Source organism: Microcaecilia unicolor, unplaced genomic scaffold, assembly GCF_901765095.1.
Source record: "Microcaecilia unicolor unplaced genomic scaffold, aMicUni1.1, whole genome shotgun sequence".
In the NCBI taxonomy this organism is placed as follows: domain Eukaryota; kingdom Metazoa; phylum Chordata; class Amphibia; order Gymnophiona; family Siphonopidae; genus Microcaecilia; species Microcaecilia unicolor.
This window is the reverse complement of record NW_021963064.1, coordinates 29,087-57,037: the sequence shown is the minus strand read 5'-3', so window position 1 is coordinate 57,037 and position 27,951 is coordinate 29,087. Positions and strand designations below refer to the sequence as shown.

Below are 27,951 nucleotides of genomic sequence, written 5' to 3'. Positions count from 1 at the left end.
ATTTCCTGAAGTTCAGGTGGTAATATCCTGCAAAATGTTCTAAAACCCTATTATGACAAACTAGAATCATATTAATGTTTTTATGTCATCTCAGTAAGACCAATACACAATCCCTCCACTGCAAAGCACTATGCACAAATTAGTGCAAAAACACACTCAGACATTTTCTGTACCATAACAGCACCAACTGTCAGAACTCAATGAGTAACAACCTTATCCATGAAAAGGCATCACTTACTCCTGGGGGAATTGTGCAGAATTTTCAAACACTGTGTGCAGAATTCTGCACACTTTATTTGTAATTTTCTTGTGCAGAATTCCCCTATTGTAAGAGCTGGCTTCTTCTCCCCCTCCTCCCCCCAGCATGAAATACCACCACCCTCACCACCAGAGCAGTTTCCCTCCTCAGGTTCCACCTTTGGTATATAGAGGCTTGACCTCATGGCCCCCAAGCCCACAACTGCTATATGGCTGAAGACCATCGCATCAGCTTATTTGCTTATGGGGAAGCTGGCTCCTTAGACCTTGTGGGCTCATTCTATGAGGTGAACAGTGCCATCCTGGGCAGAGACTAGTTTACTGTTTCTGGTGGATATTTTCAAGGTGGTGATGTGGTCAACGCTGCGTACCTTTGCCAAGCACTACAGGGGTGGATGTTGCGGTGAGATTGGAAGCCAGCTTTGGGGCTTCAGTCCTCAGAGCGGCGGCAGTGCCAGGATCCCACTCACTCTAGGGATCGCTTTTGAACATCCCACAGGTTCTGGAACAGTGGGAAGCTACGTAATAGAAGGAGAAGTTAGGTGTTACTGATAATTTTCTATTAGTCCTTCCAACTTTTCCAGAAGCCCACCCAAGGCTTCTGAGATGTTTAGTTGAGGCAAAGGGTCAAATAACAACCATCACCTTGCATGGTGCTTCCTGCACTTCTCTTGTTCTACAAGTTGTCTAGAGATGAGACAGGTCTACATGTTTGCTCATCTGGTTAGTGGTAGGTTAACGAGTTGTTTATGGTTGTTGTGTTTTCATTTTGAGTTTCCTCCTTACTGCTTGTCTACGAAAATACTAAGAAGCTGGACTGATTGCCAAGAGAGATAGATCTCATCTCAGTTACCAGTTCTCTATCTCCACCTGCTGCTTGATGGACACAACTATCTTATCAGGTAAGACCTAATTTCTCCATATGATGGCCTCTGTGCATCTTTACAGATAATATTTGGCTGTATCATATGTTTAAAATTCGGTATTCCATGAATCCCAAAGCCTGTATAACTTGTGGAGAAAGGATTTGGTGGCAGCAAGGACTAGGCACAAGGGATAGTCTCTCCACCTGCCTTTATTCTTTCCTACACAAAGCCTCAGCTAAGCCCTCATTCGAAAAGGCTTAAAATAAATAGAGAGAAGCCTGGGATGGGATGCAAGACTAAATATCACCTTACTAGGGTGATCGTCTCCCTAAGTAGCATCTCTTTCGCTTACCTATCAGCTTAATGTAGATATGTTCAGTTTTCTTATAGTGGTTGTTTTACACAGGTTTATTTAATGATTCATATTTTTGTATTGCCACTCCTTTCCACTCAAGTTGATTTACAAATATCACTTATTAGAATAAAATTGTTCTTAGCTTTTTTTATTAATATTTAATATGCATATGATATTGATTTTATATATAACTATATTATATATATAAATCCATCCCATTAATACTGTAACAGTCAAAATACCATAACAGCTATTGAACAAGAAGGGTGTACTCCACCCAGCACACAGTTTCCGAAGGTATCCTTTATGTTAAATGGTAATTGCCTATACGTTTGTGCATGCGTGTCCAAGCCTAACTTAGGGGCCCTTTTACTAAGCCACGGTAGGCTCTATGTGCGTGCAGCGCACCCAAATAAGACTACCGCCAGGCCAGCGTGCTCTCCTGGCGGTAATTTCAGATTTGGTGCACGCCCATAATGCATAGGTGAATTATTTATTTCCTCCTATGCAGTAATCGGCAGTTGGCACGCGTCAACCAGTCACCGAGCGTGGAGTGCATAAGCCTTCACCGCTAGATCAATGGGTGGCATTAAGGGCTCAGGCCAGTTTTGGGAGCACTGGTTTTATTTTTGCTGTAGGCCCTTTTCCCATCCCATTTTTAAAAAAAAGTCCTTTTTTGTAGATGCGGTAAAAACTGTCCTGGTGAACGCCTAATACACACACCTGCACTACCGCAGGACACTTTTTACCGTGACTTAGTAAAAAGGGCCCCTAAGATAAATACAGTGAACGTGTGCAAGAACTCACACTTTCAACATATATATACACAGGTTAAAAATGGTGAGGTATACAAGTTCTACGGAACACATATCATTACAAACAAGTACAAAATTAGTTGTTATGCATAGATTTACATTCCTCGTTAAAAACTTTTAAAATCAAATTTCAATTCCATCTGAATTAAAAACCAGTGAGTTCAGTTTGTCATGCAATAAGTTGCACGCATGTTGCAACTTAACTTCATTCCACTGTGTACAATTTCAGCTAGGCACGCTTGCTTATAGTCCCAAAATTGTACACAAAGGAAATCTGTAATAACAGAAGTCTCGAATTAGATATAATGAGGTAGGAAAAATACATGGCCCCTAACATCTTATTTACTTCCTCAATCAAATATACTAAAGGAAGGCAAGAAAACTACTGTTTAATCAACTCTATATTATTAAATTTAAAAACCCTCTCCCTATAGATCCACAACACCCATGGGGGTGTTAGGTATCTACTGTTAATGTTCTGAGGCAAAGACTCCAAGCTAGCTCCAAAGCTACACTTCTAGTATTCAATATTACACAACATTTGTGCTGTGTAATCAAGCTACAATATTTTATTACACAATAAATGTCCAAAATAGCAAGAATTAAGTTGGTCATAGTCTTCTTTCTATCTGTCCATCTGATATTTCTATGGAACCGGACATCTAAATTCTACTATAAACGAAAATTCAGATATTTGCTAAAGGGTAATTGAAATTCATGTGGTGTTAACTCTTCTGTGGGCGTGTATGGATGCATCTGGTATATGGACAGGAGGAAGGAACAGTGCTTTGCTTTGGTGTAGTCTTGCAATATGTAACTGGTTTATAGTATTTGCAACATCTTCCAGATCACATAATCTCCTGTGGAGACCTCAGATGGCCACAGTCCTCAGCAGACTCCGTGGTGAGCTAAGCTCGATCGGTCCTGAGCACTCTGAGTTCTCAGAGGTTTGGCCACAGCAGGACCAGTGTGGACGGCTGGGGTGACCTTTGTGCCCATGACCACAGCCTTGATACCCTCCTAGAGGCAGAAAAAGAAAAAAAAAAAGCACATGAAGAGGCCCAACCCTCTGCTCCTAAAGGGACAAGAACTTCTTCCATCTTTTTATACATCATATTTCCAAGTTTATCTCATTTGTTGTTTTTATTCTTATATTTGCTTATTTTCATATTGTTGTTAACAAAATTGTGAGTTTTATGTTAAACTGGACCTGCTGTACACTGCCTCGAGTGAATCTGTTCATAAAGGCGGTTAATAAATCCCAAATAAATAAATATAAAGTGCTAAAAGGGCTTCAATTATGTCACTCAATTTACATATTTTAATCATCTGGTTGTTATATACACAGTCATCTTTTATTATACAAGAAGTACACACCCAGCCTTTAATAGTCACTAAGCTAGTCAGTTGTAGAAAAATAAGTCCCCACTCCCATGCTCTGTTTCTTTCCTCTGACAGGGCTCAGGTTCCACCCATCCATAAGATACATTTCAAAATACCAGATGACTGCCTCCCTCAGCCCTTGGGAGCATGGGGTCTAACTTGCCAGGACCTTAAGCAACATCCAGGGCATATCACCCTTTAACGTACCAGGGAAGACAGTACTGAATGTATTGTGCCACTTTGACAAAATCAGGAGTCATCAAACATTTAAAAAAAAGTTATAGAATTAGAGCTGACTCCATTTTTGCCTTTCATTTAAAAGGGGCAAGTATTCCTAGAGCATAGCTACTTGAGCCCAGCTTAGTGAGGTAAACTTGGAAATATGATGGCAGTACAATAAAAACAATACCATAATAGACAGCATGGAAGAACATTCAAATAACATAAATACAATATAATATAATGTCAGCATAATACCAATGAAACACCTAATAAGCAATGTAATAGAACATTCAAATAGCACTGACATGATACTAATGCTTTTCTATGTAGTTGAGGGGCCAAGCAGTACAGAATTAACTGGGATAGGAAGATGGGTTTCTAAAAAGGCAAAATCTTTATACAGTTAAAAAAAGATATGAAGAACTGGTTTAAGTCACAGGGTGTGTAGCAAGCTAGTCCAGGTGCAGAGTGCATGTATAGTCAGTCAGTCATCACATGTATTAAAAGTTTGTGAAAAGAGCCAGGCTTTCACCTGGTCTCGAGGTAGATGTAGCCCCTCTGGGAGTAAGTTCTAGAGTGTGGGAGCTACTCCTGAGAAGGCTCGCTGGCAGGTATCACATTGTACAATTTCTTTTGATGAGAATACAGATAGTAATGTTCCTTGAGAGGACCTTAGAGGTCTCAAATGTGTGCAGAGGGCTAACTTATTCTTTAAGTATGATAGCTGGATCCTCTCTGCCTCAGAAGACAATCTTTCAACCTTTCAAGCTGACTATTTTACAGAACTGCATTAAAATATAACTCTAAGACAGTGGTTCTCAACCAGTGTGTCGGAACACACTCGTGTGTCATCAAGAACTAAGAGGTGTGTCACCAAAAATGTGAGAGAGCAAGCCTTTGCTTTCCTTAACTATCATGGGTGCCTGTGTGCTGGGGAGAGCAGAGCAGGGAATCAGATACTTGAAATGAACATAACTAGTCCTTTCTGCTTCACCATTACCTATAATGCTCACTGCTGCCATGAGCCCCCACCAGAAATGTTGCAAATCTGCTCTTTGCACCCAGCATTCACCACCTTTCTTAGCATCATTTTCAGCAATAATGAATGATATACAAGGGATTTTTTTTTTGTTCAGCCATGTACGGTAGTGTTCAATGTATCACGGAGGTGAGCATCATCTGTCAGATGTGTGTCAAAGTGGAAGAAAAGTTGAGAAAACTGCTGTAAGAGAATGCTTTGTATCATGCTAGCACATATCCAGAGAAATTCACAACACCTTCCAGTGCTAACTTCTGGCTCCCTCCAGTCCCTTGCACCAGGGCAAGCTCTGTCCTCTCTTCTAGCTCTTTCCTCTTGTTCCTGTGATCCTGCAGCACTGCATTTTGCAAATTGCATGTGCTTGATCACACATGGTGTCCCCTCATGGCCAGAGTCACAATTGGCAGATGCTTCAACATATAGGTCCCAGAGAGATCCCTTAGTGTATTTTTCACAAATTCTCGTTTTGTGAATTTTCCTTTTGGAAACATGTACCTTCCATATATGACATCAGAAAGCCCCAGGTGAAGAATGGTAGCACTTTAACTAAAGTTGCAAATACCAATTATGTACTGGGAAAAGCATGTGCTTTCTATGTTTTGCCCATGTACCCTGTGCTGTCTTTTCTTAATGGTCATTGAGCACCACTGTATAAAGCAACATAACAAGAAGAAAAATGCAAACACTGCTGTGATGATTAATATTTCTTCACCCTCAGTAATTACAGGACTACCTGAACTTTGTCTCTGGAAAGAGAGGGGATGGATTGCTGGAGAGAGACACACACAGGGAGGCGAGCACATACCTGGCATGGTCCCCCCACAGGCGCAGCGTGCATCTTTTTGCCCACCACTGGAACAGAAGGTACAGCAGTGAAACACGCCCTGATGCTTGCGGAATTTATTCTTCACAGTCAATGTGAATGGAGAACCCTGAAGGAGTAAATAAAAGCACCTTCTTTGAAACAATACACATTTATTAAATTTAACTGTGACGCTATGGACTACTGAATAAAAAGTCAATTGTGACAGATTTCACTTAATGGCTACTGCATGGGTCCATGAAAATTCTGAAAGGCTTTACCATGGGAAAGTGAGAGCTAACGCTCTGCTTCCTGACCTCCTTCCTTTGAGAAAACAAATTAATTTGGACTCTGACAGCAGCAGTATTAAATCCTTTTTATTTTCAATAAAATGGCTATCACATGGAAAAACAAGATTTTGTCAGAAGAATTTTGGACTTGGAGAAATGGAGGTCTGAAAGACATTGGGTGGGAGATGTCAGTGGATCTGGAAAGACAGACACTGCAAACTAACTCCACCCATCCTCAACAATCACAGCTAGAAAGCAACAGCAACCACATCTTCAGAAGAAAGGGAAAACTGCAGTTCTTTACAGAATGATTACTATTACTGCTTATACAAACACCTAGATAATATGACTATGAGAGAGCTAGTGCCACTGTATAATCTAATCTGCCATTCACGTACTCCCAGGAAATAAAGGATGATGTTAGGACAGTGGACTAGCCACAGGTGGGCCCATCCACTTCTTGCCTAGGCCCACCCAAGATCTGCTGTCTGGCTACGCCTCTGTAACATAGTAACATAGTAGATGACGGCAGAAAAAGACCTGCCCGGTCCATCCAGTCTGCCCAACAAGATAACTCATATTTGCTGCTTTTTGTGTATACCCTACTTTGATTTGTACCTGTGCTCTTCAGGGCACAGACCGTATAAGTCTGCCCAGCACTATCCCCGCCTCCCAACCACCTGCCCCTCCTCCCAACCACCGGCTCTGGCACAGACCGTATAAGTCTGCCCAGCACTATCCTCACCTCCCAACCATCAGCCCTGCCTCCCAACCACCGGCTCTGGTACAGACCGTACAAGTCTGTCCAGCACTATCCCCGCCTCCCAAACACCAGTCCCACTGCCCACCACCGGCTCTGGCACAGACCGTACAAGTCTGTCCAGCACTATCCCTGCCTCCCAACCACCAGCCCCGCCTCCCGATCCTGACTAAGCTCCTGAGGATCCATTCCTTCGGCACAGGATTCCTTTATGCTTATCCCATGCATGTTTGAATTCCGTATTATGAATTCTGTATTATGAGAGAACATTCTGACTCGGTGATTGATGAAACTCTTATTAAAATGCATAAAGAAACCACAGTTTTGGGGTTTTGCTGTATGCTTTCCATTGCTTTACAGGTCAGTTTTAAGTGTATGCTGCTTTCAAGGGCACTGGCTTTCAATGGGATATACCATGCAGAAAGCTGAAAAGACAGTGAACAGCACTGTGTAAGATCTTAACGCTAGATAACCAGTGCTGGAAACATATCGCTCAGTTGAAACCATGTGAGTAACGTGTGTTTATCAGTTTCTATTGACAGTGCAGTATTCAGGTAGTATCTGAAATCTACTCTCTAGAAAAGTTGTCTATGGCATGGAAACTGTATTTACTCCTTCTGTATAATCAAGGTGCCTGTCTCCCCCCCCCCCCCCCCCCCCCCCCCGGTTAGGTGAGCGCAGGTGCCCATAACAATACCCTATCAAGTGAGTGGTGGGCACCCAGAATAACCACCACCTTCCATCTGGTCAGCAGCAGGATCCTATCTCGGATCCTAAGGAGCTTAGCCGAGATTGGGTGGCACAGCCGGTTGCGGGAGGCGGGGATAGTGCTGGGCAGACTTATACAGTCAGTGCCAGAGCCGGTGGTGGGAGGCGGGGCTAGTGCTGGGCAGACTTACACGGACTGTGCCCTGAAAAGGACAGGTACAAATCAAGGTAAGGTATACACAAAAAGTAGCACATATGAGTTTATCTTGTTGGGCAGACTGGATGGACCATGCAGGTCTTTTTCTGCCGTCATCTACTATGTTACTATGTTATGTATGTTACTATGTATGAAGGAATTACTTTTTTCAGTATCTTCTTGTTTCCTACCATTTGGTCTGTATAGGATCTTTTGACCTGGAGACACCTCTTTGCAAGTAGGTGTGAACTGTTTTGACAACTCAAGCTTCAGGAGTCTGCCTGTCTGTACTGTTGTTGTTATTACATAGAAACATAGAAAAATGTAGGCAGATAAAGACCATATGAACTATCCAGTCTGCCCATCCATGCCATCTACTCTCCCCACCTCTACCTTAGAGATTCTATGAACTTGTTCCAAGCTGTCTTGAATTCAGATCCTGCTTTCATTTCCACTGCATAAGTACATAAGTATTGCTATACTGGGACAGACCAAAAATCCATCAAGCCTAGCATCCTGTTTCTAACAGTGGCCAATCCAGGTCACAAGTACCTGGCAAGATCTCAAAGCAGTACAATACTTGTTTGATTCGCAATGATGCGACTCTCTATGTAACACTAAATGTTAGCTCCTAATTTACTACCTACCAATAACGACATATTGTAAGCCACATTGAGCCTGCAAAAAGGTGGGAAAATGCAATAAATACATTTTATGCTGCTTATTCTATAAATAAGCAGTGGATTTTCCCCCGAATCCATTTTAATAATGGTCTACAGACTTTTTCTTTAGGAAGCCATCCAAACCTTTTTTTAAAACCTGCTAAGCTAACTGCTTTTACTACATTCTCTGGCACCGTCAGGCTCACCGGTCTATACTTCCCCGGATCACCTCTGGAACTTTTTTTTTTAAAGTCGGCCACTCCTTCCATGAAGAAGTATTTCCTCAGGTTACTTCTGAGTCTATCCCCTTTCACCTTCATCCTATGCCCCCTCGTTCCAGAGCTTCCTTTCAATTGACTCGCCTCCTTTATGTCACATAGGTATTTAAATGTCTTTGTCATATATCTCCCACCTTTCTTACAAAGTATTGAGAACTTCTGTCCTCATACACTTTATGATGAAGACCACTGACCATTTTAGTAGCCGTAGAAATAAAAGGTCCAAAAATTTCCACAAAAGTTCAACACAAGAGAGAAGCAAGTGGAAACACAGTTTCAAGAGATCAAGCCAGGATCAGGGGTGAGATGCTCCAAAAAACTTTATTGAGGACCCAACACGGTCCGTGTTTCGGTTTTTAAAAAAACCTTCATCAGGGGTCAATCAGTAGTAGCACAGGGGATATACTGACAGACAAAGGAGCTTGTAAAAATGTAGTCTCTTGAATGAAATAAAAGAGTGTTGCCTCGTACCAACAGGTATAATTTAAAATGGACTGACTCCATCTTGTTTATATCTTTTTGAAGGTGTGGTCTTCAGAATTATATACAATATTCTAAATGATGCCCCTGTATAAGACTGGTGAGACCTCATCACTTTCTTTTCCCTACTGACCATTCCTCTCTCTAAGCACCCAAGCATCCTTCTAGTTTTCACCGTCGCTTTTTCTATTTGGCCACCTTAAGATCATCACATACAATCATCCCAAGTCCTGCTCCTCTTTCATGCATAAAAGTTCTTCATCCCCTAAACTGTACCGTTCCCTTGGGTTTTTGAAGCCCAAATGCATGACCCTGCATTTTTTAGCATTAAATCTGAGCTGTCAAATTGCAGACCATTCCTCTAGCTTCGCTAAGTCCTTCCTCATGTTATCCACACCATCAGGGGTGTCTTCCCTATTGCAAATTTTGGTATCATCTGCAAAAAGGCAAACCTTACCAGACAGCTCTTCAGCAATATCACTTACAAAAATGTTAATTCACCACACTATTCTTCTAGCATGTATATTACAAACCAAAAGCTTTGGACACATCCAGCCTACACTGATATGACCAACAGGGCTGTAATGAACTGTGCGGGCGGTCAATTTAGATTAGCTGGATTATGGGTATTGAACAGCACTGTGCAATGCTGACAGGAGGCAGCTCTGAAAATAGAAGCAGTCATTGGTAAAACTTTTGTTAATACCATATTTAGGACTATGGTTACTAAAATTTAGTATACGTGCTATCTGCTGCGACCCATAGGAATAAAATGGGCCATGGAAGTAGATAGCACATATTAATATCTTTTAGTGTGTGTTCAGCTTTATCCTTAATGCCTTAAACTTCTATAACCATGCTACTTTTCCTCATATTCCCAGGAAAACTATGCCCCATGGCTCACCTGGACATGTTGCCCTTTAATACGTGCCCACACAGTATATGCGCCGGGCTCCGGGGGGGTGAAGGAAACCTGGTAAGTTCCATCATTATTGTCCTGAACTCTCGGCTCGATAACACTACAGTGGGAAAAAAAAGTTTTAAAATTCATGTTCAGTAACAAACAATAACATTAAAAAAACAAATTAAACCATTTATTTGTTGCCTCTTTACTTCAAGACAAAATAGCTAAATGGAATAGACACAGGATGGTGCCAATACGGTTCTACAGCAAAGCATCTCCCTTTTCCCTTTAAAAGAGAAGGCAAACCGAAGCTCAAGACAACTATTAAAGAAATCAATCTCCTTAGAGAAAATTTGTTTTTGTAGAAGGCTCTGGTATTACCTGGTTCTTCCATGTGTTACTCTGCTCCTACTGGGAAGGCAGTGTAGTAGTTTTCACTTACCACTCAGTTAGCGCCAGGGGCGTAGTCAGACCTCGAGGTGGGAGGGGGCCAGAGCCCAAAGTGAGGGGGCACATTCTGGTCCACCTCCCTGCCATCTCCCCCACCGCCGCCCTGCCGCCCCCCACCCACCCACCGCCACTGCTGCTGCACATAACTTGGCTGGTGCCACTGCATTTCCTGTCCTGTTCTCTCTTCCCCTTCACATCATGTCCGACATGCTCGTTTTAATGAAATTGAGCATGCGCGCCCACTCAGTTTCACTAAAACGAGCATGCTGGATGTGAGGAGAAGAGAGCAGGGCAGAAAATGCGGTGGCACAAGAGACCAGTGCTGGAAAAAACGCTTCAGCTGGCAGGGGTTGGGGATCCCCACCAGCCAAACCAGGGGTACAGATCCAGTTTTGGGGAGGCCCAGGCCCCTCTGCCCCCCCTGTAGCTACGCCACTGGTTAGCACAATACCTGTGCACTAACAGTAGGAGACAGTGCCAGCATGTTACCATACAGTTACCATAGAAAAATGCTCTACACAGATTAGACAGATGCATTTACTACTTCCTGAATAGGTGGTAAGTGCATCTGTGCTATTTGTACCAGTGACCGCATGCAGTGAAATACAGGCGATATGCCTATTTCATGCCCTATTACAGATGATGAAGTTAGCAGGTCACAAAAATTAAACAAACAAACAAACAAAAAACAATCTAATAATTAAGACATATCTAAAATCACTCAAAATATTTGTTAAACAAATAGGTCTTTGATGATTTGCGGAATAACAATTAGTCATTATCAGTATAAATACCAGAATACTGTTCCATAAACTACTAGATTGGTAACTGAATGAACTATCATGAAATCTTTTAAGTAACGCATGCTTAACTATGGGAAATATGGAGTTATTGAGACGAATTAAACTATGGGTCCCTTTTACTAAGCAGTGGTAGTGTGCCCATCAGCGAGTGCTAATCCTGCGCTAAAAAATAATTTATATTTTTTTGGTGTGGAGGTGTGTCTATGGGCGGAGAGTAGGTGTGCCTGCGCTAATTGGATAAATCAGGTACATTACTGCGCACTGCCCGATTAGCGTGGGAGCCCTTAGTGCCTCCTAAGAATGTGGCGGTAAGGGCACCTCCGGTAATGGCCATGTACTAATTGGGAAATTAGCATGTAGTCATTAATGGGAAAAATATAGAAAATCAGCCATGTTTACTGTCATGCTAAAAGTGGCCTCAGATCAGTAAAAGGGCCCCTATATTTGAAGACAATAATAGGTCGCTAGTTGTCAGTGTTTGTTAGTTCTAGAGGGAAGCGTGTATTTCTACATCCCCCTCTAGCATTCCCCTGCATCCCCCTGATGCAGCATTTGTAGGCAAAACGTGCCCATGTCGGGCAAAGTATTTCTTTGGTGCAAAAAAAGCCTTTTCTACTACTCAAGTCTTCACTCAGTGGTCTACTGTTTTTTTTTCTGCTATTACAGGTGATGCAGTTAGCATAAAATCTTACAGGGTTTCACCTCTGAACTGCTAAGACCACTTCGCTATATTTGGTCCAGTCTAACAGACTGAAAGAACAACTGATGCTAGCGTCACCGTTTCAAAAGACAATTTGAAATCAGAAGATTTTCAGCTCTCTATTCCCTGTACTTGGAGTTAAAATATGTAACTCTCTACCTATTGCCATCAGAATAGAAAACAGCTACCTTAGCTTCAGGATGAGGCTAAAAACCTCTCTCTTCCCAAAGACTGCTTCATAACAGTCCATTGACTTCTACCTCCTAGTATCATCCATTATCCTTTCCTATAAGGATTTTGGTTTCATGAATTACACCAAGGGTCTCAAATTGTTCTCATACCTCACACTAAAATTATCGGCTTTTGTCTCACCGTGAATGCAAACCGCAATGAACCCTGGAAAAGGGATATTAGGGGTATACAAAAATTGATTTGATGTAAATTAAACTATAAATACAAAACACAGCAGCAAGATGTTTCAAACTAAATAAACACAATAGTGTTTCATTATATTTGACAAAATTACACTGGCTCCCTGTAGCTGGTAGAATTAAATTCAAAGCCGCCTGCATTATTTTTCAAATTCTACATGGCATCACATCCGGTTTACTGATCAGAATATCATCACTATATCCTGTTCAATCTATGCGACCGAAAGAGCAGCTGTTCTTATTCTCTAGGTCTTATAAGGCAATAGATTTCAGAAAACTTTCAACTCGCTTTTCCCCAGTGGCAGGGACTTCTCTATGGAACCTCTTGCCAATCGCTACAAGAACAGACAATGCCTACCTTAGCTTTAGGAGGAAGCTAACACACTTCTTTTCCCAAAAACTTCTCAATGAACCCGGTCACCACCAGGGGCGGACTGAGAGTGGTCTTTGCTCCCCACCCGGCCACTGCCCAACACCCCCTTCCACCGCAGCCAATGCCCCCGCTGTCCTGGTCCTACTGGTAGTCTGGTGGCCTCTGCGGGGGAAGGGCGTGTTCTTTCCTGCCTGCTGCACTGCCGCTATTCCCTTGTCTGCCGGCGCTGCAGTGTTTTCAAAATGCTGGCCGAGACTTCCTGCTGTAGTCTCAAGGGTCTCAATAGTCTTGTGAGACTTCCGCAGGGAGTCTTGGCTCCCATTGTTAAAATACAGTGGTGCCGGGCGGGGGGGGGGGGGGGGGGGGGAAGAGCGGCAGTCTAGCAGGCCAGGCGGGGGGGGGGGGGGGGGGGGGGAAGAGCAGCAGTCTAGCAGGCTGGGCAGGAAAGAACATGTTCCCTCCTGCTGAGGCCACTAGATCACCAGCAACATGCCGGGCATCCGGGCAGAGCCTCTGGGCCCTCGGGCACTGCTTGGTTGCCCGAAAGGTCAGTCCGCCACTAGTCACCACACAGTACTTATGAGTCTTCCTACCCATTTTTTACCACCCGTTCATTTCTCTCTCTCTTTCAACCTTCTAACTAGCTTCTTCATGCCTTGTTCTATTTGAAGTGTCCTAAATGTTAGAAACCGCACTGAACCCTAATTGTGGATATTAGCAGTATAGAAGACCTAATTTGACTTGAATTTGAGGACAATAATATGTTACTGATATGTTATAAAATGTTGAGAGAATAGATTGAGATGGTGAATTTATTAAAAAAGGTGGCATAAAATTCCTAATAAATACTACAAATAATATAAAGTGTCTAATGTAATGATGGATTTTAATAATGTATGTTTTGTGTAATCCACATAGATTTTAGAATATGTGGATTAGAATCAATACCGAGGGGAGCAAACAATAATAAATCACAGAACTTTGTTTGCTATTCCTTAGAATTAGAAGAAACTGCAAAGGGCAAACTTTCATCCAAAAGTTACAAAATAAACGAAGCCTCAAAGCTCTAAGAGCACACTATAGCCTACAGGCCATTAACTGCTCTTAATGGAATCCCTTAAATCATCATAGGCTTCTTTCTAAACCAGCAAAAAGAGAACAGTGAAAATAACACCACCCACTATAGAGAAAAACAAACTGTTCACAAAAAAACCCTGGTATAATTAAAGCTAATTACCACCCCCCCCCCCCTGTGTACTAAGCTGCTTGCTAATGCCAACACAGCCCACTCATTCTGCGCAGTTTAGTAAACAGGTAGGTTAAAGTCAGTTCTCATATCCAAAGCACAACAATCTCTCAAAAAAACACAAACAAAATGAAAAAATTCCAAAATCTGATAATATGCAGCGTCTTCTCAAAAATAATGTATCATCAAAGGTCACTAAACAAAGGAAGAGGTCTATAAAGTTCTGACTCCTTAGTTCCACACTTTAAACATCATTCAAGGAGGAAGGACATCAGATTCAGATCTCCACCACATGCCCTCTGCTAACAAGCGGCCCTGAAGGCATGTGGTACAGATCTGAATCTGAGGTCTGTGCTCCTTGAATGATGTTTAAAGTTTGTCCTTTGCAGTTTCTTCTAATTCCAAGGAAGAGCAAACAAAGTTCTATGATTTGAAATATGTGCATTATAAATATGTTTAAAGAATTAAAATACAAATGAGCATGCACTGTCAAGCCAGCACAGTGATGGCTACCATGGCCAAGTGTAAGTTACTGCACATTAATTCACATGCAAACTGCTTATGCACTTTAGTAAAAGGCTTATTTGAATATCACAGGCCAGAGCAGAGTTTAGTCAGGTCAGTACTGTAGCAACAATAACCTACCAGTCCTTCCTGTCCTTGTGGACAACCCTGATCCGAATTTGCTCACCTCCCCGTTCCACCTGCTCACCTATGTTATTTTTACATAGAAGGGTGAAGGCAGCCTCCTGCTCCTGTCGCACTGTGTGGAGACCTTAAAACAAGCAAAACCAAAACTTGCAGTTCAAGTTAAATTGACTGCTGGTGTCAGAAGAATGTGAAAATAGATTTTGATAGCCATAGAGTCGTGAACCGAGCACTGACAATTTGAGTTCCAATATTCAAACAATTTTGAGTTATGCTCCTAAATTGGCCTCTCTGAAAATTTTCTAGGGCCGAGAGCCTAAACTAATGCCAAAAACTTAACTGCTAAACTTAGGAGCATAAATTGGATTTAGGATGGAGGAAAAAATCTAGGCAAAGAAATGGAAGGCTAAGTTTATAAGCACAACTTTTATGCTCCTAAACTAAGATGAATTTTCTGCTGAAAGCCTCCTCAGTTTGGCTGAAAATAGGCTACCAATTTAGGAGCTGAATATCGAGCCCTTGGTGTCTACATGTTTCAATTAGCATTTTTATGTAAATTTATGTAAAGGTATATACAATTTGATCTTCGTGAAAAACATCATAAAACAAAGAATACATTAATTCTGTGTCCATCTATAGTGCTAGAGATCTCATCATGAGAGCTCTAACAGTATAAAAGTACTACATCAGTGCTCTGTTTCCCTAACTATCTGAGTATGTGGACAAGTAAGAAAACAAACAGGGCAGTGTTATGGAAAGATTATGTTCTTACCTGATAATTTTCTTTCCTTTAATCATACCAGATCAGTCCAAACTAATGGGTTGTGTCCATCTACAAGCGGAAGGAGACAGAGAAAATAGTTTCAAGTAAACTGCCCCTTAAGGGTATCGTGCAGCCTGGAATGTTCAGTATTTCGAATAGCCAAGCAATGGTGCTCTGAAGTCTAGAAGAAAACACAGTTAATACCAAACAGGCAAACTCTTAGAGCCAATATGCAGAATCTCACTGTTCCTGCTTAGCCAAAGGCAACTGCAACCTCCCTTCACAGTAAAGTAAGCGGGAGGGAATGGTCCATACTGAGCTTGCCCAAGCACAGAGAGATCTACCACTGAATCCGGGGAAAGAACCCCGTGATCCCAAGTAACAGGAGTCATACAGAGCTGGCACAACAAGTGGCAGGAGATTGAATAGAGGAGGTGAAGTAGGCAGTGTTGTAGAACATCCCACCGTATTGAAGCGTTGTGGAACAGCCAGGGATACCTAAAGGAAACAACACTCTGACAGACTTTAGCCAGGGAGGGCATCTGGACAGGTCTGGTATGATTAAAGGAAAGAAAATTATCAGGTAAGAACACAATTTTCCTTACTTGTCATCCATACCAGACCAGTCCACACTAATGGGATGTAGCAAAGCAGTTTCCCAAAGAGGGGGGGGGGGGGGGGGGGGGGGGAGAAAAGAAGAATGCAGAAGGTTGAAAAATCAACAAAGCTATATGTACAGCAAACAACTGATCAGCAGAAAAGGATTCGTATATCTGAACCACCAGGCTACCAAAATGGAACAGAGTTAGACACTAGAAAAGGAACTGAAGCTATAGGACGTAAAACAAACGTCCTGAGCAAAAGGAAAATTACGCACCCCTGTCCCGAGAGTAGCAAATGAAGCAGCAAAAGATACTCATGCCAAAAGACTTCCCTTGATAGGAAAGCAACAGTTGTATCCGAGCAACAAGGAGAAGAACTGTCTCTCCTAGACCAGGATTCACTTCTCCAAACCCTGGAAGGACTAACTCCCAAACCTGCCAGTCTGCCTTGAGTCCAAGATGGTCGGATGAAGCGACCCTAACAAGTACTAGGAGTACGCAACCCCAAACAGTGCGCCACACTTCATAGAAGAAAGGCAGCAAGGCCCAGGAACCACCTAGACCCACGCCTAGTGAGAAAATCAAACTCAACAATAGAGAACCAACTAACTGGAGCGCTAGTCTCTTCAGGAGAACCATGAAGAAAAGGGAAGCATACTAGGGTACAACCGTAGAAAGAGAGTACTCCTCAACCAGCTCGCTCTGGACTTAGGGATGAAAGAACAGAGCCATGAGAACAAAAGGAGACAAAAAGAAAGAGTCGAGAGCCACACTGTGGAGAAAAGACCCCCAAGGTGCCAAGTTGCCACAAAAGGTGCAGAGACAAATTCAAACTCCAGCAATAGAGAAGCTTCTCACCAGCCACCAAGAGACTATGGCAAGAAAAGGTGCCACAGGGATGGTAGCTAACAGGAGACAAGACAGCCTTGTCTAGCAATCTAAACTGCGGTATGCCACAGTTGCCGAGAAGTTACTGTATGCAACCCACAGAAAAGAGCTGGGGTTGACCGACAAGGTGAAAAAAGTGCCCAACAGGCAAAGGTGAAAATACGCTCCACAGAGACTGAACTATGAACAAGGGACAGAAACGAAGCTGCACTCATCAGGCAGAGTAGGATCCGTGCTTAACAAGAACAAACGGATTTACACTCAAAGCACACAAACTGAGACACGCACTATGGGCAGAGAAAGAGTTGCACACCTCTAGCAAAGAAAGAAATGCGCTGAACAAGCAGAGAAAAAGCTGAGAGTAACAGACAGAGGATGAGCAGTGCCCCACTGAAAGAGCTGGATGTTAGATGCTGGATGCAGAACTGAAGCTGCGGTAGCAATGGAACTGTGTATAAAACGCAGACAAGGAGCTGCTTTCCACAAGCAAACAAGGAGTTGCGCTCCGGATGCCAGCAATGAGCTATGCTTCCTATGCAGAATGAAGCTATGTAGCACCTGCAGTCACAGAGCTGTGCTCCACATACCACCCTGAAACGTTGCCCAATTTGCAGAGAAGAATTGTGCTAAACACACAGAGATGGAGCTACACTCAACAGGCGGTGGAGCTGCGCTCTGCATGCAGACAGGGAGCTGCGTTCCATATGCAAAGAGAGAGCTGCATGCCACATACAGACAAGGAGCTGTGTTCCACAGGTAGACACAGAGCCGTGTTCCACACGCAGACACAGGACTGTGCCCCACTCTGAGACCTGCAGAGAAAGAACTACACTCAACATGTGAAATAGAGCTGCGTTCAACATGCAGAGATGAAAGGTTGCAGAATAAGCAGCGAAGGAACTTCACTCAACATGCCATGATAGAGCTGTCCTCAACATACAGCGATGGAGCTAAAGCCAACCTGGGACTGTGGAACTGTGCCCAATATGCAGTGATGGAGCCATGCCCAACATGGAACGGTGGAACTGCATGGAATAATGAAGCCGCGCTCAACATGCAGCGAGGGAGCCACGCTCAACATGCAGCGACGGAGCCGTGCTCAACATGCAGCGATGGAGCCGTGCTCAACATGCAGCGACGGAGCCGTGCTCAACAAGTAAAATGCATAGATGGAGCCCCAGGGAAGAGCCAGAGAAGAAGGTGCTGCCAGGAGGCCAACAGGAAAGGAGCACAACTTGTGGAAATGCAGACCTGGTGCTGCACTCCCCTGGCCCAGAGGGACTAAAACTACAAGAAGAGAAAGCCCCATGCCCCAAGAGACACTCTTGGCCCCTAAGTGGTCTCTGAGCCACAATGACCGCTCTCCTAGGCAACCGATATGGAACAGCAGTCAACGTAGAGAAAGAACTCCCGCCAAGGGGGAGGTAAGCATCACAGAGCTGGAATCCTCAGACCATAGGGAGCAAAATGCAGCCGTAAGGAAGTTAAGAAGAAACAACTCTCGCCAGGCCAGGAACAAAGAGGAAGCTGGTCACTAACACCAAACTAAGGAAGAACCAGCTAAGGGAGAGTCAAACTCCAGACCTTAAATAGAACCACTTCCCTGCAGAAAAGTAGAGAAAAGCGCAGAGCGAAGAGATGATAATCCAGATGCACAGAAATAGATCTGCTCAGCAGGAAAGAACTGCGCCCCTTACAGAAAAAGGAAGGAGTGTCAAATGTGCCAGGAGAGTGGCATCTGAAACTAGAAAAGGCAAAATCCACCTGTGCCAGGTTAAAACTCCCACCCAAAAGCAAGGGAAGCAAGGAAGAGCTGTGGCAAACTAGTCCTAAAAAGGCACATTCCCATAAAGAGACACTGAACTGAGTCCAAGCAAAAGACTGGCAAGAATGGCGCTCCCGAGGGTACTAAGAAGAGGGATTTTAGCTAGCAGTTGCACACCAAGAGCAACTTGGACCCCCGCAAGAAGGAAAGTACTTTGCAGACAAACCAGAGCAGACAGGAGGGATCCATGGGGACGAGAGAACCAGAACCTCCCTAAGGAAGGGAGGAAAAACTACTGCCAAAACAAGAATCAAATAGCAGGGGCATCTCAAGCAAGATGCCTGAAGCAGCAGTGACCGAACGGTCTGTAGTTTCGTGATGTAGATACGAGCTATGCCCCACAAAAAATAAAATCAAAGCAACTGGTACCAGCTCGGAAGGGTCCAAGATCAGAATCAGACGCCGGCCAGTGAAATTCAAAGAAACTTTGCAAGCGGCCCCCTAGAATATATTACCAAAGGCGGGACAATAAATCAGGTAACAGGCAAGAGAAAGAAGGAAAAACAAAGTTTTAGTAGTTCTTCACTAATGACAGGTTTACCTCAGAGGCAGAAAAAGATGGAAAAACAAAGTTTCTTCTTCTTCCTTTTTTTTTTTTTTTAAACAACCTTCTTCACTAGTGACAGGAATAAATAAAGGCTTACCTCAGAGGCAGAAATTCAGATATACCTACCACCACAGAAGAGAAGAACGGAACCCCACAGGGGAGACAAGTTTCTCCATGCCACAATCAACCATAACCCTGCTAGAAAGACAGCCAGGGGAGGTAGGGAAGGGAACCAGGGTCACTGGATATCACCCTAGCTGGCCGATGAGGAACTCAGGACCACTGAGTATCATCTAAAACTAGCCCCAACATGGCTACCAGCACACCCCTGGCTCCACTGTCACCAGAAGAATCTGGGACAGGAGCTACCAGCCAGCAATCCAGAGCAGCTGCATGATTCGTCCACCATCCGCTAGGAGACAGAGAAAATACTGAACATTCCCAGACTGCATGATACCCTTAAGGGGCGGTTTACTTGGAACTATTTTCTCTGTCTCCTTCTGCTGGTAGATGGACACAACCCATTAGTATGGACTGGTCTGGTACAGATGACAAGGAAGTGACATTACTGGCTTTGTGTTCTACATGAAACAAGCTACAGTTACTCAGTTAATTACTCCTTAGGGCAGTGGTTCCCAAACCTGGTCCTGGAGGCACCCCAGCCAGCCAGGTCTTCAGGATAACCACAATGAATATCCAGTGTGGGTATCCTGAAAACCTGACTGGCTGGGGTGCCTCTAGGACCGGGTTTGGGAACCACTGCCTTAGGGTAAATGGGTCATATACCTGCCTCTGTGTTAGAAACTCTTATATGACCAGACAAGGAGCAGCTCCCTTCACAATGATGGCATCCATGAGGCCTGTAGTAACTGAGGAGGTGAATACACACAAAAATAGATTACATAATGGAGCAGTTGTGAGGAAACGTCAGTTCTGGTGCTTGGAATTGAGAAAAGCATAAAAAAAGGGGAAAAATACAAAAACTAAACAACCCCCCCCCCCCCCCCCCCAAAAAAAAAAAAAAAAACTCATACAATTTGAGAAAGACAAAATAAAAAGTTAAATGAGAAAAAAAGCCAAACCATATAATAAGCACACAGGAACAACAAAGCAGTGAAAAGGGTGGGGGAAGAAAAAAATATTCTCTGGTGCCTAAACGTTGTTGACTTGTACATAAGGTTTCAAACTATATTGCCATTTCTGAGGACCCAGTTTATACAATGTAGAGCCTCTTTTATCAAGCCGTGCTTTGTCGGCATTACTGCACTGGGAGCTGCTAGCACGGCTTGATAAAAGAGGCCCTTACTGCTAACTACTTGTCCAATTAACAACCTTTTGTGCATTCTTAATAGATCGCATTCAGGACCTTCTCCGTACCTTCTCCTTGTATGACACACTTGGCGGGATCCACACTGTTAGTGACTATGGCCCCAAACATCTCATAGCCATGGTACTGGCCCGCTTTTTCCTGGGGATAGAAGCTGATGCTATCATCCATGACAGCATGAACACTGTAATTTGATTTATTCAGTCTCCTCAGCCGACTGATCACCACCCTTTTGGTCAGAAGTATCTCCAGGTCAGACCCATTGGCCAGCAGGTATTCCGTGAAGTCCACCCCCATCCGCATGTCTGCCAGCAGCTGCTCCAGCTGCACCTTTTGCAAGTGTAGTGCGGTCTCTTTCTGGAGCTTCACTTCTTCCAAGTGCTTCAAGAGCCTGTCCTTGTGCTGCTCCACTGCCCTGATGTATCCAGCTGCAAAGTTTTCTACCTCCAGCGCTACTGTCTTCACACACTCTCCAATTCCTTTACTGACATTCTCAATTTCATGCAACATCCCCTCTAGTGCTCCCACATGGGGCTCACTGGATTTTAGGAGCTCCCTCATATAGTCCCCATGTTTGTGGATGACATTGTTGGTGAAATCGTAGGCATGCTCACGGTGCTCACCAACAACACAATCTCGGCACACTGGGCGATCGCACACCTCGCAGAACAGCCAAAGTTCCTCTGAGGGGTGTGCAGAACAGTGGACAGGCTTAACAATCCTGTTGCATCCCTTCATGTCCTTCAGGGCTATCATCACATGGCTAGCAGTTTTCTTCTGTCGCCTAAAAAACACAATGTCCACTTAATTCTTCAACATGGTTTTCATATTTTCTTCTCTCTCCTCCCCCACAATGAAATCTGCCCCCCTTTAATCCCCTGAAGGCCAATTTTGCATAGGATATTCAGGCAGAGTTTGAGCCAGCCAGGTCAGGGTGTACACCATTTACAAAAGGCTCAACGAACACAGAGCCTTTTGTAAAATACAAGGATACTGAGAAATGCACACATGTCTAGCGGGAATAGATATTTTGGAACATAACTAGACATCCAGATTAAGCCAATTAAAGAACAAAGGCGCCATTTTACTGAAGGGTGCTAAGCCCTTAATGCAAGGTTAGTGCACATGAATAGGTATTTTGCATGTGGTAACTCGCGCGTAACCTATTTAAAAATATTAAGTGGTAGAGCGTGGGCATTCCTGGGTTCCTGTCCCTGGATACTTTTTGCTTCATCCTAGTGGTTCCTGGATTTAATACTAGAGCCCAAAGTGGTCTGGTCTACAGAAGTCTGATGGGGTTATTTTTAATTTTTCTATTTTTAAAATTTATTTTATATTATTTCCTCCCCTTTGTTCTTATGATTGTACACAAGGTTTCATTTTTACATATTTCTTGTTTGTTTTTAATTAATGCATGATGATTTTCATTTATACAAATTATATTTTACAGCCATATGAATGTTTTTTTAACCAAGATACCTGTTACTTATTGCATTATATTTTATATAGGGAAAGGGAAATGGGACTTGATATACCGCTTTTATGAGGTTTTTGCAACTACATTCAAAGTGGTTTACATATATTCAGACACTTATTTTGTACCAGGGGCAATGGGGGGTTAAGTGACTTGCCCAGAGTCACAAGCAGCTGCAGTGGGAATCGAACTCAGTTCCCCAGGATCAAAATTCACTGCACTAACCACTAGGCTACTCCTCCACTAGCAACATTCTATCTAGAAGCATGCCCTTGCAGATCAGCAATGCGACTGCGCAGGCTTCTGTTTCTGTGAGTCTGACGTCCTGCACATACGTGCAGGACGTCAGACTTACAGAAACAGAAGCCTGCACAGCCGTGTTGCTGATCTGCAAGGGCAGGCTTCTACATGGAACGTTGCTAGTGGAATAGCAACATTCCATGTACAATCTCAAATAGTAGCACATTCCATCTAGAATCTCCAATAGTAGCAACATTCCACGTAGAATCTCAAATAGGGAAAGGGGAAATGGGACTTGATATACTGCCTTTCTGAGGTTTTTGCAACTACATTCAAAGCAGTTTACATATATTCAGGTACTTATTTTGTACCTGGGGCAATGGGGGGTTAAGTGACTTGCCCAGAGTCACAAGGAGCTGCAGTGAGAATCGAACTCAGTTCCCCAGGATCAAAGTCCACTGCACTAACCACTAGGCTACTCCTCCACTATAGGTGTTTGCTTCTATTAAAAAAGTAATGTTTGCATAAACATAACATTGTTTGCATACCTAATTAATTCCAATGTTTCTTAAGAGTCTGTTTTAGTTAGTAAAAAATAGGTATAACTAAATTTCCAATTGGTAAACGATAATGTTAAATATCAACTATGTCTTATGTTAGACTATGTTGTCTGCCTATGATGGAATGCATCATCCCCCCTGTTTACAAAGCCGAACAGCATTACCGACACAGGTGCCTATATGTTTTTTTATGGTTTGGGTAGCTAGGTATAGCCTATGTAGCTATATCGAGCTCACGTGTTATTTTTTATTACTGTAGAAAACAAAGGCACCCTTCCTTTTATTATGAGGTCCTTTTACTAAGCCATGGTAAAAAGTGGCCTGTGGTAGTGTGGGTGGGTGTTTTTGGCATGTACTGGGCTATTTTGTTACTGCGGCTGGGAAAAAAGGCTTGGTTAATGGGGGAAGATATTTACTGCCTGAGTCCTTACCGCCACCCACTGACTCAGTTGTAAGGGCTCAAACGCTACACGTGCGGTACTCATGCAGCACGCGCCAATGTGGCCACGGTGCCGATTACCATCGAGAATGCCCCACCGCGGTACAAAATAGAAAAATATTTTCTACTACAGGAAAGAGCACGCACCAACTTCGAAATTACCACTGGATGGGCGCACTGGTCAGGTGGTAGTGTTGATTTGGCGCACGGTAGCCCTACCACCACTTTGTAAAAGGGACCCTATATCACAGCAATCGTTTTAGCTATACGTTGTGACATTAGAGAGGTTTATTTGCAATGTGTTTCAAATTGCCCGCCAACACAGTGGATGATTTGTTTACAATTTTGAATGATCGCGTGTTAGAACTTGGCCGCGAGAAATTTTATAAGGGCTCTATTTTTGTCTACATTTCCCAGTATATTTATTTATTTGTGACATTTATAGCTCACATTATCCCAAACAAATTTGAGTTCAATGTGGCTTACAATGAACAGTACAGGATACATAAAGCATAAGAAAGTAATTTGTTGTAAGAATCCAATTTTACAATACAGTATCATAAACGTACTGGGATAGCTATGGATGTTTAACATTTAGAAAATCTATTATGAATGAGAAATTTTACATGAAGCAAAGAGAAGGTTAATGGTAAATACAGTAATAAGCAATTCATGTAATAATTAGTTGTTTGAGATATGGTAGTTGTGAGGGTTTGTTTGACCAAAAACGATTTGAGGATTTTGCAAAATCTTGTATATTCCTGTATACTTTGGGTGGTAAGGAGTTCCACCATTTGGTTCTTAGCTAAGTGAAGTCTGCAGAGTGGACAGTTTTGTAGATCACTTTTTGCAATTTGGGAGGTGTAGTCTGAGATAGCGTAGCTGTCGCAAATAGTAGAAGCAGCTCTTGATGGTTGCTTGGATTTGGGGAATCAGAGTAAGTGTTGAATCTAACTGTATTCCAAGGTTCCTGACTTGTGATTATGTATGTTTGCCGTATTTATTTATCTGTTACATTTGTACCCCACATTTTCCCACCTATTTGCAGGCTCAATGTGGCTTACATACTACCGTAAAGGCGTTCGCCAGTCGGTTGATACAAGGTTATGTTGTGGTCGAATGAGGTAGTTGTGTATCAGGTACCAACCATGAAGGTTGGAGAGAGTGAAGATTGTGTATTGTCCAGTACGATCATTGGTTATGCTCTGTTGGTGGGTGTGGGGATTTACGTCATATATATAGCACGTCATATTGTGAATGGTCACATCTTCACATCTCTGTGTTCTTTTGACTAGCCTCACTACCTTATAGCAACCAATTGTATTCACTTTTTAAGGTTTTATAATAATGTTGTTCTCTCATCTTTACCAACTGCTCTCTTTCACAGTTATTTGGCAATACTTTCTCACAGCTTATTCACGTTCATTTGGTCAGTAGCTCTGTCTAAAATATGCGCTTGTTTCGTCATCTATACAGCACAGTACTTCACATTATATGTGGCTGCCATATGACACATAAGGTAGTGGTTTCCTACATTGTCATTACACATCACTTTGTTGTTTTAATAAAAAACACACACCCCTATTTTAATTTATTGAATCCAGAATTTACTGACAGCTGATTTCTACCGCAGCTTAGTAAAAGCCCCCCTTAGTTTTTTGCCCCCTGTATTTTAAGCCATTTAGTGATATAGAGGAAAGGGACATGGATTTTCTCACTAGGAGGCAGATGCACCAAAGTCCCAGTAAAGCACTGATCGCTATTTCCACCTTGGTAAAATTACTGAGTTGGAAATAACGCGGGATGCTCAAAAGAAACGGAATGCACATCAGCTGCTCGCTCGGCAACGGGGAAGCCAATCGATCACCTTAGCATGCAAAGAACAGCCAATCACTAAGTGTGGCTGCTCTGCACATACTACAGACGTTTTTCATCACTCTGCGCATGCTACATACTACGTGTTTGAAAGCAGCGAGTAGGTTTTTTTTTTTCAAACTGTTTTTTTTTTTTAATTAGCCAGCTGTCTCCTCTGGTGATGGCAGCACTCACTTTCCTACAGCCAGACCTACCCGATCTGATCTGACCCTTGGCAGCAGTACAGCCAGGGAGCCGGTATCAACACTGCAAGCAGGCAGGGAAGGAAGCAAGGGAGAGTGAAAGTGTGACGGGCTGCATGCGTACATGATGCATGCTTGGCCAGCGGGCGGGAAGCAGGCTATAGAGATGCCACAGCTCTCCTCAACCATCAGGCAGCTGCTATTTCAGCGGAAATGGAAAGGAACAGCAGTACTGACAGCTCCCATCCATAAAATTTCATCATAAAGGTAGGTGGTCTTTTCTGTGCATCACTAGGAAAATGGCTGTGCATCAATCAGAATGCACATTTGTATACAATTATCGTCAGATAATAACGTGACAGGAAAAGAGCCGGCAGAACCCCTTTGTACATGTCTCGCTGAACTCCGTGCTCACTAAACCGGCTACAACCAGTATAAAAAGCACGTTGCTGGTTCATTAAGTTTTGTGCATCTGGGCCTAGATCATTTAGAAGAGACTCGTTTTCCTTTTCCATAGCAATTTACCCAATATGTGTATCATATAAGCTTTTTACTTATGACATAATATTTACTTACTTACATTTACATTTTTAAGTTGCGATAGCTTACACAGTATTCTTGAGGAGCGTATAATTTTATTATTTTTTAATTATGTTTTAAGATTCTGTATTTACTGCTATTTGCCAATTTACATGTTTTTTTTTAAATTAGGTTGTTATGAACTTTCATTGTATGATTTATTAATTTTATATATTGATAAATGGACATATGTTTCTCCCTTTTATGATTAATGAATGTTTGTATGTATTTTAACTGTGTCATTTTTAGTTATCTGTTATGTTGGATTTCACTGTTCTTATTTTTAGACTCCTGATGCAGGCCACTGAGACTGAAACACAACTGATGTTGAGTCACTGGACGTTTTAATAAACATTTTGCACACCTTGAACATCGTCCAGCTTCTACTTTTTTGTCACCTTCGCTGAGTTTGGTGTGTCTTTGAGACTGCAAGAATTCCTGTTTTTCTGTTTTTGTATTGTTGCTGGCTTTCAACATCCCACATTCTGGGCACACTTGGAATGGATATGAAAGGGGCTGACCTAGTAGGGCAACACATGTCAGGTCTACCAAGACAAATTCTCATATGAAACCCAACATCATCTCTTTCTCCCCCCCCCCCCCCCCCCCCTTGCTTAACATCTACAGTATCTATTCCAAGTGCAAGAAGAATGGGTCATTTACTATGAATTAGGTTACGTGGAATATTTTGGCTACCCTGAAAAGCAGTTCTGCTTGGATGGCCCCTCTGTTCCTGTGTGGTGGTCACATTCTTACCTGTGTGCCTGGCAGCAGAATTCACAGAGGCTGACTCTGCATGTGTTACAGCTCCTCTCTGCTTTGCCCTCGTTACACAGGTCACACAGCAGCCCTAGGCCTTCCTTCTTCATCCTCTCCAGCAGCACTTCATTAATTGCCAGGTGGTCTGTAGTCAAGGCTCCGACACCTCCTGGGGGCAGATTGACCTCTGAATCACACACAGGGCAGAGGAGGCTCAGGGGCAACTGATCCAATAGCCAAGACCTGGGGTCTGCTGATTGCCTTCCCCGTGAACCCAGTACAGAAAGTGGTTCAAGCTGCTGGATGCACCCTGTGCAGAAAGTGTGTAAGCATGGCAGGATTTTGGGATCTGAGAAAAGCTCTTTACACAGGGGGCACTTAGTCCTGCTGGGCAAAGAGATCCCAGCTGTGCTTAAGGAGCCCTCTACCCTTTCCATATGCTCTGACATCCTCCAAAATCAGATCACCAAATCATCTTTTTCATCCTTGCCTTCGCTACTATAACAGCTTCAGAAATGTGATATAGACTATAGCAAGTTTATTATTGAAAAACAGCTTTCTTTATTCATTTTATAAAAATGTCTTACTCTCCCATCCACGTAAGCACTCTGGGCGAGTCACAACAATGCAAGCATAATTATAAAACCACATAAATAATTAAAACATAAAATATAAACCTTCAGTATTTGGTTCCTCTGGCAATTAATCCAATCTTAAATTCGGGGTATGGGGGTTGAAAACAGAAGCCTTGAAACATCCCCTACAGTGGAATTCCCTAAGAATTTTTGTAAAATACTTTTGGCAAACTTAAAGCATCAGATGCCTGCTTGGATTCTATCCCAAAAATTAATAAACCAGACATTTTTTTTTAATCATGATAGTTATTTAAACAGCAAATTGTCCCGGTACAGCACGGAAGGTTTACAACCTGTGCACTGAATCAACGTGTCTTTATGTAGTCCGGTGTGAGATCAGAAGAATTATATGTCCCTATTAACCAGCAGCATAAAACAGACACCCAGCCTAACCCGCCATTGTGGTACAATAATCCCCCAGTCAAAAAGGCGAAACTTTGCACAACTTCCGCGAATACTTTGTAACAGCACAGAATTCTGCTGGATGAGCAGTAGAAGCAGCCAATCAGAGGGCTGGCACTCTGAGCTTTCGCCAATAGGAGTGCAGAAGCGGGATTCTGAGGAAGTAACCTGCGGTTGGCAAAAGT

The 27,951-nt window shown here is 42.9% G+C and overlaps 1 protein-coding gene across 1 annotated transcript; it reads right to left on the bottom strand.

Annotated features, from left to right (window-relative positions):
* Window positions 1–2,127: 2,127 nt before the first annotated feature.
* LOC115458871 (tripartite motif-containing protein 45-like) lies at window positions 2,128–27,774 on the bottom strand. The gene is made up of 6 exons (XM_030188708.1): window positions 26,727–27,774; window positions 20,672–21,405; window positions 14,667–14,796; window positions 10,019–10,133; window positions 5,744–5,870; window positions 2,128–3,314 (listed from the first exon to the last, which is right to left on the bottom strand). Exons 1-6 carry the CDS (start codon window positions 27,176–27,178, stop codon window positions 3,166–3,168), a joined length of 1,707 nt encoding a protein of 568 aa, XP_030044568.1. The 5' UTR covers window positions 27,179–27,774; the 3' UTR covers window positions 2,128–3,165.
* Window positions 27,775–27,951: the final 177 nt, after the last annotated feature.